Source organism: Colobus angolensis, unplaced genomic scaffold, assembly GCF_000951035.1.
Source record: "Colobus angolensis palliatus isolate OR3802 unplaced genomic scaffold, Cang.pa_1.0 Scaffold19, whole genome shotgun sequence".
Lineage (NCBI taxonomy): Eukaryota > Metazoa > Chordata > Mammalia > Primates > Cercopithecidae > Colobus > Colobus angolensis.
The window spans coordinates 1,661,806-1,676,019 of record NW_012115043.1 but is presented as its reverse complement, the minus strand read 5'-3'; the positions used below and the strand labels follow the sequence as shown (position 1 = coordinate 1,676,019).

Below are 14,214 nucleotides of genomic sequence, written 5' to 3'. Positions count from 1 at the left end.
TGAGGCACTGTGCCTGTCCTGTCCTATTTCTTTATTTCATTTTTATATATTTCTTGGAGACAAGGATAGTCTTATTCATCTTTTTTCCCCTGTGCAATGAAGGAATAGAATTATACAAAGCATGCCTACTTCCCTCTATTCTGCGTATCACAAACTTAAACAATTTTTACGTCAGTTAAATTCTCAGCTTTTCCTTAAATCTGTGGCAGTCCACAGAGAATAATCAGCTATTCACTTATCCCTTACCCTTTCTTGCCACATGATTAAAATGCAGTAAGCAGTGAATGAATGAAGAAATTAACGAATCTTACACTACTTTGTATTTCCCCTTAGTTTTGCATGGCTAATGTGGTCATCCTACCTAGACAGTGTGACAGTAGGGACTGTGTCTTTCTTTTTCTTCCCATAATATTGAGTCAAAGCCAGGGAGAACTAGGGGACCTAGGCAGGCAGGTCTGTGGAGACCCAGCCTTGATTTCTATTGTTGTCTAAGGCTTCTCTGGTGTGTTTGAGTTTCCCTATTACTGGACTTTTGCCTCTTGTCCTGCCATTAGGTGGATTAGTGGTACTTCTGTGAGTGTGCAAGGCTCAGTGATTTAGCCATGAAAAACTAAGTGTACCACGGCTTATTTACATCAGTGTTGTATTTTTTGCAAAGTATTAACTTTTATTTTTTAACCTGGGCAAAATGTAGGTGAGTTTTAAAAAGTTATTTTCTTTATTATTCTATAATTTTGAAATTGTATGTCACTATTTTATTGGTATAAAATATACATAACATTTAGCATTTTACCCATTTTGAAGTGTGTAGCTCAGTGGCATTAGGTACATTGGTAGTGTTGTGCAACCATCGCCATCATCCGTCTTCAGAACATTTTTATCATCCCAAACAGAAACTCTGTGTCCTTTAAACACCAACTCCCCGTTCTCTCCCCTCAGCCCACGATAACCACCATCCAGCTTCCTGTTTCTAGGAATTTGACTACTCCAGGTGCCTCGTGGAATTGTACAATATTTGTCCTTTTGTAAGTGGCTCACTTCACTTAGCTTAAGGTCTTCAAAGGTGTGTCCTCGTTGTAGCATGTATCAAAATTTCCTTCCTTTTTAAGGATGAATAATATTCCATTGTATGTATAGTTCACTGATATAGTTTGAATATTTGTCCCTGCACAAATGTCATGTTGAAATGTAACCCCCAATGCTGAAGGTGGGGCCTGGAGGCAGGTGTTTGTATCATGGGGGCAGATCCCTTGTGGTTTGGTGCTATCTTTGAGATAGTGACTTCTGTCAAGATCTGGTTGTTTAAAAGTGTGTGGCATCTCCCCACCCACTATCTCTTTCTCTCTTTCTCTCTCACTCCTGCTTTCGCCATATGATTTGCCAGCTACTCCTTCGCCTTCCGCTGTGATTGTAAGCTTCCTGCAGCCTCCCTAGAAGCTGAGCAGATGCCAGCACCATGTTTCCTGTCCAGCCTGCAGAACTGTGAGCCAATCAAACCTCTTTTCTTTATAAATTACCCAGTCTCAGGTTTTGTTTGTTTGTTTTCTTGTTTTTGAGACAGAATCTTACTCTGTCGTCCAGACTAGAGTGCAGTGGTGTGATCTTGGCTCACTGCAACCTCCATCTCCCAGGTTCAAGCAATTCTCCTGACTCAGCCTCCTGAGTAGCTAGAACTACAGGCGTGCACCACCATGCCTGGCTAATTTTTGTATTTTAGTAGAAATGGGGTTTCACCATGTTGCCCAGGTTGGTCTCAAACTCCTGACCTCAGGTGATTCACCCACCTCAGCCTCCCAAAGTGCTGGGATTACAGGCATGAGCCACCATGCCCAGCCTCAGATATTTCTTTATAGCAATGCAAAAATGGACTGATACCACCACATTTTATTCATTCATCCTTTAATGGACAGTTGGGTTGCTCCCACCCTTTGAGTATTGTGAATAATGCTTCTATTACTGTTTTTAAGAAAGAATCATATTTACAACAGTGAAATAAACAGATTGTATTTTGCTGCATAGTTCCAGAAAACACTTGGAGCATAAATATAAGAAGAAGCAAAAGTAAACAAACCACAGAAATCAAAACGACTTCAAGTTCAAACTGTGAGCATCATTACTTCATTAAATAAGCATTTGCTGGGGCCCAGGGTGGGCCAGGCATACACCCCGAGTTTCCAGCCAGCTGTGGGAGACTTCTTCCTGAGGGGGCAGACAAGACCTAGAGAGTTAGCTATGTCTATAGGTACGATGTGGTTGGTGCCGCAGGTACATACAAGCAAGGTCTCTACGTGTTCAGAGGCAGGGAAAGAAGCCCTCTGGTTGATGGGGACTATGAGGAGGGCTCTCAGGAGGTGGTAGACTTCGGCCCATTGATGATGGGGTAGAGGAGGAAATTTACTATGGTCAATTTCCAACTCTGTTCTTCTTTGCTAAATCCAAGGTGTATTTTTCTGTTTCTTGGACCTGTTCCAAGAGTTCTGGGTCTCTGTGGTGCACATTACTCACAGCTGTTAAGTGGTCTTCATCCTGCATTTAAGCAATCTTGTTACTTACTCTTGAGTTGCTCTGTCTCCAACAAGTGCCTTGGATTTATTTGCTTGGCTTGGTTCTTTTGTGTGTCTCAGGGCAACCGAACTCTGGTCAGCTTTCTGGAAGAGTTGAGTTGCTTCTCTTTCTGTGATCTGGGGCAACTCCTGGTCCTCTTCCACCCACTGGCTAGACACAGACTTAAGATCCCACTGTCCATCCAGGCACAGCCTCTGGTGGAGTGGAGCAGTGAGCAGCCCAGCTCTCCCACTGCGTTGCTGCCTTGGGAAAATTATTCTACCCCTCCCACCTTCATGTGTAAATGTGTAACATGAGAAGACTCGGTGACCTCTAAGACCCTTTTCAGCTCTGTGGCTTTTTTTTTTTTTTTTTTTTTTTTGGAGACAGAGTCTTGCTGTATTGCTCTGGCTGGAGTGCAGTGGCATGATCATGGCTCACAGCAGCCTGGACCTCCTGGGCTCAAGTGATCCCACTTTAGCCCGCCCTTGAATAGCTGGGACTACAACACCATGCCCAGCTAATTTTAATTTTTTCTTTGTAGAAACAAGGTCTCACTATATTGCCCAGGCTGGTCTTGAACTCTGGGGCTCAACTGATCCTCCCATCTCAGTCTCCCAAATTTCTGGGATTACAGGCATGAGCCACCACATCTGGCCTTAGCTCTGCAATTTTATGATCACTGTCTTAGTCCATTTGGCATGCTATCACAAAATACCTAAGACTGGGTAATTTATAAACAACAGATATGTATTGCTAATAGTTCTGGAGGCTGGGAAGTTCAAGGTCACGGTGCCAGCAGATTCCGTGTCTGGTGAGGGCCCATTCCTCATAGATGTCTCCTTCTGTGTGTCCTCACATGGTGGAAGGGGCGAACAAGCTCCCTCAGACCTCTTTTCTATGAGCACTAATCCCACTCATAAGGGCAGAGCCTTCATGACCTAGTCACTTCCCAAAAGCCCTGCTCCTTGTCACCACAATGGAGATTAGGTTTTGACACATGAATTTTGGTGAGACACAAACATTCAGACCATAGTAATTGCCCATATTATTATTTAATTACTTCCCTCCAGCACTCTTGGAGTGGATGACTCAGCCGTCTGATCGTTTTGCTGTTTTTAAGGAAGCTTGATCTTGTGCCATCATGTGTAGCAAGTATATGTTCAATAGTTGAACAAGCGGACTGTCCTGACCCAGCTGGCGTTAGGCTGAAACTGACTGGATTTCTTCATGCTGTCCTCTTTCAGGGAAGCAGCACAGCACCAGCTAGGCAGAGACGCCCCAGGCCATGTCAGAGCTTTGATTGAGGCCTGGTAACAGGGAGGCACTGTCACCCACTGGCCTTGCCAACCCAGCTCCAAGATGCTGAGCCTGAAGCTCCCCAGGCTGTTTAGCATAGACCAGATACCTCAGGTATGTGCTCTATTTGTTATGATGGTTCATTTCCAGGGTGTGACCAGGGCTTGGCCTCTGCAACGGGTGACTGTTGTCTTCACCTAGTCTGTTCTGTACAGGCCCATTCTCTTCAAGGATCCCCTTCCACACTTCCTTGGGCGATATTACAGCCTCCTACTTCCCCCACCTACCTTGAAATGGAAGTATTCTCAAAGTCGTTTAAGTTGTAACCCTTTCTTATAACATCTGTGTTTTATCCAGAAGCAAAGTCGTTACTGAGATTCAACCTGAAGAGATAAAGCCAGCAGCAGCTGGCTGGATAGGAGGTTTATTTTTTTAGGACCCTCCTATGGGTGCTTGAAAGCAGACTATGGGCAAAGGCACACCAGGGCATGGCTTTGCTCATCCCCGTTACTTGCAGGATGCCCAGACCAGGCCTTCACTGGGGTGATGGGGAGGGTTGTTGAATAGGCCTTAGCACTGTCTTGTAGTGGACTCATGGGCCTGGGAGCTCATAGGCAGGTATCCTGAAATATGTGAGACTCACTGATGATCTGCTTTAATAAGCCGTAGGTGAGCCTGGTTGTGTGCTACAGAGAACTGCTGCACTTCCTCCTTCCCTTGCAAAGGACACATCATTGTGTTGCATCTCTTTGTTGATGTCAAATTTCCTTCCTTTTTGACTAAGAAGAGTGGGTGTCATTTCATGGTGGGAAGTTTCATTGGGAAGATGTGACAGAGTGGAGGAGAGTTCTACTTGGCTGATTGCCAGGCACTTATGACTTGCCCTAGAAAAATAGTTTCAAAATAAACTCAACATCACCAATGGAAGGTTGAGGGGGAAACTGCCAAACCCTAACCCTAAAAGCCTGTGAAGCCAGGTGATTCCAGGAAGATGGCATGGGGGAAAACCATAAGGGATTCAGAGTTGTTTGGTGGGGTGAGCTGAGGAATGTGGCAAGTAATAGGCAAGCTACATGTGTGGCTGGCTCCCATGATACTGGGCAGAGCGCCTGCCTCTGTTCTCACAGGGCCATCACCTTCTCTTCTTGGTGCACTTCGCTGGTTGCTTCTACCCACAGAGCATTAGCAGCTGTGATTAGTGGGAACACGGTGTGATTCTTGAATGTATTTACTCATGAAATTTGTATTGACTGCCTATTATGTGCAAGGGATTCAGCGAATAACTACATACAAATCCTGTCCTTGTGTGCCTCATATGCTGGTCAGGAAGATTTTTAAATGTGCATGAGAAATTCTTTCCTAAAGTGGGTTAGGGTCTCTCTTAAAATAGGGTGATTGTTTCAGAGAAGGGATTGGTCACTTCCATCACGGGGGAGTGTATTAGTTCATTCTCACATTGTTATAAAGAACTGCCTGAGACTGGGTAATTTATAAAGAAAAGAGGTCTGATTGACTCACAGTTCCTCGTGGCTGGGGAGGCCTCAGGTAACTTACAATCATGGGGGAAGAGGCACGTCTTACATGGCAGCAGGTGAGAGAGAGCACGATGTGAAGGAGGAACTGTCAGACACTTATAAAACCATCAGATCTCGAGAGAACTCACTCACAGTTTGGGAGACAACACCCCCATGATCCAGTCATCTCCCACCAGGTTCCTCCCTTGACACATGGGGATTATAGGGATTACAATTTGAGATGAGATTTGAATGGGGACACAGAGCCAAATTGTATCAAACAGGAAGGGATCAGGGAAGTCTTCATGAAGGGGGTGATCTGTAAGACAGATTTTGAGGGGTGGACAGGATTGTGGAGCTGGGGAGAGCATTCTAGGTGGAAGGAGCAGTGTGAGCAAAGGCCTGGAGATGGGAGATCATGGGACAGGTGGTGATGGCGGGAGGGCTGGGGAGCCTCTTTCGGGTAGAGGTTATGGCAGTCTGCTTATATATCTTTCCGGACATTTTGGTCAGGGGTGGGTTCAGAGTATGTCCACAGGAAAGAAGCGAAGGGGGCAGAGTGGTATCAATAGGTCCTTTGGGTAACCTGCTGGGAATCTGAATGTATGGAGATTCTGAATGTCAGGACTGGACAACCAAGGCAGAGGCTAAGGGAGAAAGATGAATATGTTCTCTCTGTCCAGTTTTTCATAAGTTAGAGGATGATAATATCTTTTAGTGAAATGGCACTAACTAGAGGCAGAAAACCAGCATCACACCTTGCATCCACCATTTGCTTCAAAATCTTCCTTGGGCTCTAGCATCCACTATTGGGTTTTTGGGCATCATACCCAGGGTTCATGAAGCCATAGAGAAAATACAGTGGCTTTGCCTGCCTGGAGGGTAGTTTTGCCTGAGGATTTGGGGCAAACACATTTATTAGTATTAAAACAGATGCATGCATATTAAAAATGGAATGTACAATTTACATGAATATTTAAAATAGGATACTTCATACAATTGTTAAAGCTTACCTTTGGTGGGCTCTGTGGGTTCCAATACTTGGTTTTTAGAGTGGCCTCAAGGAAGATAATCTCTGTACCGCAGCTTTTGCTTCTGTAAAATGGGAATGAAAATAGTATCTGCCTCCTGGGGTTTTGAGAATTAAATGAGATAACCCAAGTGAAGTGCCTGGCATGTGGTGAACAATTAATAATGTTGGTTGTCATTATTATCATTCTCTCCTAGGCTCTCTAGGGCACTTTGCGGGGTAGAGCATGCTGGCAGGAGACTTCAGAGGCCCTGTCCATAGACTAGAACCCCAGCTCCCCAGCCTGCTGTTCACCATCTTCACCAGCTTGATCCCTCCCCACCTCTTCCACCACGTCCCATCCACAGACCCTCTTCTTTTTATTCTCCCCAGCAGATGCAACCTTCAATTGTCTTGATTTCTGTTTGAAGAAGGCTTTCCTCTCCTCAACCTTTGCTCCCCCTTCCTGGCTTCCTTCTTTGTGGAGTGGCATGTGCTTACTCCCTTCCCTGAGCTCTTTCAGCTGTTGGTTGTACTTCTGCAAGCTGCTCTGTACACCTGCCTCTCCTTTTGTATATCAGCCAGCTATGTGACCTGGGCCACTTCACTACCCTGTCTGGGCCTCAGCCATCTGTAGGGAATGGTGTGCCTACCTCTCTGCATCATCAGAGTTGTAATCTTGGCCCATTCTTGGTGCATTCCTGGCTGATAGATTGTTCATGGAAAAGGGCAGTTTCTCTCTTCCCTCAGAAGGCAGAACTTGTGTGTATGCCTAAATAAATAATATTTAGTCTTCCTTGTGTCCAAAACTAAGCCTGGGTGCATTAGACGGTTATTAAAGAAAAAAGATAAGTTCATATGCAACATGGCATGACACTTTGCCAGGAAACAAGAACATCGAGTGTCAAATTGCTAATCTGTTTGTTTGTTTGTTTGTTTTTGAGACAGAGTCTTGCTCTGTCACCCAGGCTGGAGTGCAGTGGCACAACCATGACTCACTGCAACCTCTGCCTCCCAGGTTCAAGCAATTCTCTTGCCTCAACCTCCCAAGTAGCTGGGACTACAGGTGCACGCCACCACGCCTGGCTAATTTTTGTATTTTCAGTAACAATAGGGTTTCACCGTGTTGGCCAGGCTGGGTCTCGAACTCCTGACCTCAAGTGATCCGCCCACCTCGGCTTCCCAAAGTTCTGGGATTACAAGCTTGAGCCACTGCGCCCAACCAAACTGCTAAGCTTTAATTAACTACAGCCTTGACTCACAGGCTACCGGTAAACACATCCCATAGTCCCAGATGCCTTAGTTTAGGGGCATGGACAGGAGGATTCCCTGAGGCACTGGTCTACACAGAGAGCAAAAGCAACGCTGTTTCCAGACTTGCACTGCAGCTCTGCCACACAGTCATAACCTCAGTTTCAGTGTTCTTCTCTGTAAAATGGAGGTGACTCCTGTTAAGTCAGTCTTACAGGGCAATTGTGAAGATCCAAGAAAAATGAAATAGAACAGTGGGATTATTATGAACGAAGGAAGCATAGCCAGATCAGTGGCTGGCACTGGTGTTTGGTAGGTGGGCTCAGGCACTGGGAACAAGGAGCCATCTCAATGGGTAAATGGTTTCTCCAGCCCAGGGCTGTTCAGAGAGGGTGCTTAGATCACCAATATCAAAATCACTGGTAGCTTATTAAAATATGATAGGAGCCGGGCTTGGTGGGTCACACCTGTAATCCTAGCACTCTGGGATGCCGAGGTGGGTGATTTTAAGACAATCACCATTCTGTCTCAAATATATATATATATATTTTCATTATTTTATATATTATATATTGTATATATAATATATAAATATTAAATATATAAAATATAAATAACAAATATAAAATAGGAGTCGTGATAGCAGGTATCTTTGTATTGTTCTTGGTTTTAATGAAAAGAAATGCTTTTAACATTTCACCATTTAGTATGTTTGCTGTGTGTGTATGTGTGTATATATAATAAGTAATCTTTTCATCTTTATCAGATTAAGGGTATTTTTTTTGGAGATGGAGTCTCACTCTGTCACCCAGGCTGGAGTGCGGTAGTGAGATCTCAGCTCACTGCAACCTCTGCCTCCCAGGTTCAAGCAATTCTCTACCTCAGTCTCCCAAGTAGCTGGGATCACAGGTGCCCGCTACCACACCAAGCTAGTTTTTGTATTTTTAGTAGAGACAGGGTTTCACTATCTTGGCCAGGCTGGTCTTGAGCCCCTGACCTCACCTGCCTTGGCCTCCCAAAGTGCTGGAATTACAGGTGTGAGCCACCATGTCCGGTCTTCCCTTATGAATTTTATTTTATTATATTTCATTTTATTTATTTTGCAACAGATTCTCGCTCTGTCACCCAGGCTGGAGTGCAGTGGCGCAATCTCAGCTCACTGCAACCTCCGCCTCCCAGGTTAAAGCGATTCTCATGCCTCAGCCTCCCAAGTAGCTGGGACTACAGGCAAGTGCCACCATGCCCGGCTAATTTTTGTATTTTTTAGTAGATATGGGGTTTCATCATGTTGGCCAGGCTGGTCTCAAACTCCTGACCTCAGGTGATCCACCCGCCTCCGCCTCCCATGGTGCTGGGATTACAGGCATGAGCCACCGTGACCGGCCTCCTTTATGAATTTTACAGAACTCTTTTTTCCAATCAGTATCTTTTGAGATGATCATATATGATTTATTTAAGTTGTTAATGTGGTGATTACATTGATTGATTTACTAATGTTAAACCAATTTTTTGTTCTTGTTTTAAATACAGTTTGGTTATGATACAATATCTCTTTAATCTATTGCTAGAGTCAGTTAGCTAATATTTTGTTCAGGATCTTTAAGTCGATTTAATGAGTTGGCCTATAATGTTTTCTTCTTATGCTGTCCTTGCCTGGACTTGGGATTCAGATTATGCCAACCACAAGTGAGTTGGAGATCGCTGCCTATTTATTCTATGGGGAAAAATATCTAATATTAGAATTATACATTCCTGAGTGGTTGGTAGAATTTATCTGGGAAATTACCTGGGCGGAGCCACCATATTGCCCAACTCTAAGGCGGCACCATTTCCCTTTTAGTCTATGTGAATGGCAACCTCTGGAGTTGTGCAGGGAACAGCTTGGCCCTATAGCTGAATTTTCTTGATGGAAAGGTGTTTTTTATAACAGCCTTGTTGAGATACAATTCACATATTGTAAAATCCACCCTGTAAAAGCATACAATTCAGTGGGTTTTTGTATGTTGAACACAGATTATGTTGCACAAAACCATCACCATGATCACCAGTTTTTAGAACATTTTCATCACCCCAGAAAGAACTGTACTCGTTAGCAGCTGTTTTATATCCCCTCAGTTCCTGGCAACCACCTAACCTACTTTCTGTCTGTATGGATTTGCCTGTTGTGGATATCTCACACAAACGGAATGGTGCAATATGTGGCCTTTTCTGATTGGCTTCTTTCACTTAGCACGATGTTTTCAGGGTTCATCTACGCTGTAGCATCTATCAGTACTTTGTTTTAATGGCCAAATCATAGTCTATTGAATGGATATACCACAGTTTGTTTATCCATTCATTAGTTGATGAACAGGTGAGTTGTTTCTATTTTTTGGCTATTATAAATAAATATGCCACTGTGAACATTCGCGTACAGGTCATTTAGGTGGACAAGTTGTCAGTCTCTTTGGTGAACAAGCCAGGAGTGGAATTGCTGGATCATATGGTAACTCTATGCTTCCAAGTATATGGAGTTTTTATACTACTGATTTAACTTAATTGATCTTGGTCTGAGAATGCCCCCTGTGTTATTCCAATCCTTGACGTTTGTTCAGACTAGCTTGATGGCCTAGCATATGAATAATTTTCATAAATCTTCTAAGTGTACCTATAAATAATGTATAGTCTCCAGTTGTTGGAGGAAGTATTCCATATTTGTCCATAAGATCAAGTATCTTTATATTTTCACTAATTTTTTTCTACTTGATCTATGCATAATTGAGATGTGTTAAAAAAAAAATCTGCCACTATAGTGGCAAATTTGTAAATTACTTCTTGTAAGTTAATTTTTGCTTTATGTATTTTGAGCCTGTGTTTTTTAGGTATATCCAAGTTTATAATTGTCCTATTTTCTATTTTCCTGGTGATGCAAAGGTATGATTTTATAGTGATTCTCTTTATATCTAGTAATGCTTTTTGCCTTGGAATGCATCTGATATTAATGTAACTACTCTAGCTTTTGTTATCATTTGTTTGGCTTATCTCCTTCCTTTGACTTTCAATCCTTCCCCATGATTATATTTTAACTGTGTCTTGTGTAAACAGCACAAGGTGAGATTTTATTAGTTTGACAATATTTGTCTTTTAGCTGACAGTTTAGTCTACTTATATTTATAATTATTACTGATATCTACATTTATTTTCATTGTCTTAAATGCTTTTGTCTTATTTTCTCTATTCTTTCCTTGTTTCCCTTACTTTCTTGGATTGAGTTTTACATTCATCTTTTTTTTCTTTTCATATGCTATTTTTCCCTTCCACCTGTTTTATAATTAATGTGTTAGAAATATGCTGTATGTGGATTAGTTTAGTGGTCACTTCAGGTATTTTAACATGAATAGCCGTACTAGATAGGGTCAGGCTATGCTGAGTTAAAAATTACCCCATATAGCTCAGTGACTTAACATAGCAAAGATTATTTCACATCACACTACGTAGCTAAGTGGTCACTGAAGGACTGAGACACCCAGGCAGACGGAAGATCCACCATCTCCCAGCTGCAGCCTCCAAGGTCATCCCAGAAGGGGAAGCGAGGGTCTACAGCCATACCACCCTGAACACGCCTATCTCACCTGATCTCAGAAACTAGGCAGGGCTGGGCCAGATTCGAGCTTGGATGGGAGGAGAAGAGAAAGTTAGTTTCCCTAGAAACAGACTTTGAGAAAAAGATTCGGGCACAGGAAATTTACGGGGGAGTATTCTCAAGAACACCTGCAAGGATGTGAAGGAGGCAGGATGTACAGAAGGAGAAGCTGCGTTAGAAGCCTCCACCAATCACTCAGGAGCTCTGGAGGTTAGTTGGCCTTTCAGAGTTGTCCCAAATGGGAAAAGGAAGCCAGGACCTTGATCCCTTATCAGTGGATGTACACAACCCCCGGGGAGGAGTGTAACTAGTGCCCGTTGGCCAAAAGCAATTCCTGTGGCATGATGAGTGGCTCAGTACTGAAGAGTCCCTCCGAAAGGTCCTTCAGAAGTGTGTAGTGATATCTGCAAGAAGGCTTTCTGCTTTTTGTTTTTGTTTTTTTTTTGAGATCAAGTCTTGCCCTGTAGCCAAGGCTGCAGTGCAGTGGCAATCTCTTGGCTCACTGCAACCTCTGCCTCCAAGGTTCAAGCAATTCTCCTGCCTCAGCGTCCCATGTGGCTGGAATTACAGGCGACACCACCACACCCGGCTAATTTTTGTATTTTTAGCAGAGATGGGGTTTCAGCATGTTGGCCAGGCTGGTCTCAAACTCCTGACTACAGGTAATCTGCCCGCCTCGGCCTCCCAAAGTGATGGGATTGCAGGCATGAGCTACTGCACCTCTGCTTTTAACTCTTCTGGCCTAGAAGTAACATTAACCAGAAATAGTCACATGGCCCCAACCTAACATTGAGAAAGTCCGAGGAATGTGGGAAAGCACGTGTAACATTTGGTGAACACCAACTGTCTACTTAACCTCTTGGATATGAAGACTGATGACTCAATAATTCCAGAAATGTATAAGTTATTTCTTCAAATAGCACATCAAAACCATTTATATTTTCTCCTTCTGGAGAAATGTTCTCTGTGTCTCTTATTAGATTTTTCATATTTTCTATCTATTACTCTCTCTGGACTGCATTCTGGGTACTTTCTTTGGATCTTTCAGTTGACTAATTTTCTCTTCAGACAGGTTTAGTGTATTGTGTATTCCTTTGATGTATTTTAAATTTCAATTATTATTTTTTAATTTCTAAAAGTTATATTAGGCTCTTTTTTTTTGAGACAGGGTCTTGCTCTGTCACCCAGGCTGGGGTGTTGTGGTGCAATCATGGCTCACTATATAGCCTTAAACTCTTGGGCTCAAGTGATGCTCCTGCCTCAGCCTCCCCAGTAGCTGGGACTATAGCTCTGCTCCACCATAGCCAGCTAATTTTTTTTTTTTTTAATTTTGTAGAGATGAGGGTGTCTCACTGTGTGGCCTAGGTTGGTCTCAAACTCCTGGGCTGAAGCAATCCACCCACCATGGTCCCCCAAGTGTTGGCATTACAGTTTTTGCAAATTGGCTTGTTTCCTGTTTATTTATTTAAATATATTAAACACAGTTATTTTATGTTTTAATATTTGTACTTTGATCTCTGTCTCTGCCATCTACTGTTTCTGCTGTTTCTCACTCATGGTGTTTTATTTCCCTATGTGTGCATGCCTGTGTTAAAGTAGAAATCCGGCTAGGTGCGGTGACTCACGCCTGTAATCCCAGCACTTCAGGAGGCCAAGGCAGGTGGATCACCTGAGGTCAGGAGTTCAAAATGAGCCTAACCAACATGGCGAAACCCTGTCTCTACTGAAAGTACAAGAATTAGCGGGGCGTGGTGGCATGTGCCTGTAATCCCAGCTACTCAAGAGACTGAGGCAGGAGAATAGCTTGAACTCAGGAGGTGGAGGTTGCAGTAAGCCAAGATCAGGCCATTGCATTCCAGCCTGGGTGACAGAGCAAGACTCTGTCTCAAGAAAAAAAAAAAAAAGTAGAAATCCTTCAGAGAGGATTTGTGTTTGTTTTTGTAACTTACCTGAGGGAACTACAAAATGTTAACCTATTTCTATTTGTAATCACTTTAATTTTTTCACTTGAGATTTCCTGGACCACAAAAGTAGTAGGGGCTTGGACCACAAACCTCTATGAAGACTATTTGATGGTTATGAATTTTGGGAGAGATTTTTTTTTCAGAGAAACAACTTTCCTTATTGTCCTCTTCTGCCTGGTTGAATTTAGTTCACACTGACTTATCTTTAGACTGCCAGCTTTATTGGCAAAGTCTCCTATTAGATTCCCTGCATTTGATGGGCCTTGGGTTTCATCCCTTGTTTGCAAAATCTGGCAGCAGAGACTCTGATGGTGAATGCAGCTTACCTCACAGGGTTCCTGGTTTCCCTCTGTTTTGGGGCTTTGTGACTTCTTTACTTTTGTGTCATTTTGCTGATATACTGGCTTATGATGCATACTCCAGACAGCATATTAATTGCATTAATCAGAAGGATCCTTCATAACATCTAATCGACCATCCTTTGGCCAGAACCGGAGTCCCCCAGTCATTCTTCCAGGTCCTTCCTTCATTCCCAGTGATTACTTCCTTCTGAAAACTTTCATGACCCTTAGCATTTCTATAAAACATGTCTGTAGCAATCCTTAGTTCCACCAGCTGGGTGCTGTGAAGCACACAGGGGTTTTGCAATTTAAGACTAGGGTTTGCATCTTGGTTCTGGTATTTATTATGACCTTGGAAACTTCATCTCACTGAGCTTCTGTTTTCTTACTTGTAAAATGGATCGACAGTCCCTACCTTGCCATGCTCTCATGATGATCAAATGAAACCAGACCTGCCCTTAATATATGCTAAGTCTGAATAAGGAGGAAAAATGCAGGCCATAGGCTATATGTCTAAATACTTAAAAGTTATAAATGAAGCCAACAGTTATGTAAAGTGGTTCTATTCTACCTTAACAAATGCCCCTTTATTTTATTATTTATTTATTTATTTATTTTGAGACAGAGTTTCGCTCTTGTTGCCCAGGCTGGAGTGGAATGGCATGATCTC

The 14,214-nt window shown here is 43.0% G+C and overlaps 1 protein-coding gene across 1 annotated transcript in view; it reads left to right on the top strand.

The window, feature by feature from the left end:
- The window catches only part of PAQR5 (progestin and adipoQ receptor family member V), a 68,355-nt gene that overhangs the window by 20,533 nt on the left and 33,608 nt on the right, over nucleotides 1-14,214 (top strand). The window contains exon 2 of the mRNA XM_011940325.1: nucleotides 3,792-3,957. Coding sequence (XP_011795715.1) covers nucleotides 3,907-3,957 — 51 coding nt within the window. The 5' untranslated portion in view covers nucleotides 3,792-3,906. The remainder of the gene's footprint in view (nucleotides 1-3,791; nucleotides 3,958-14,214) is intronic.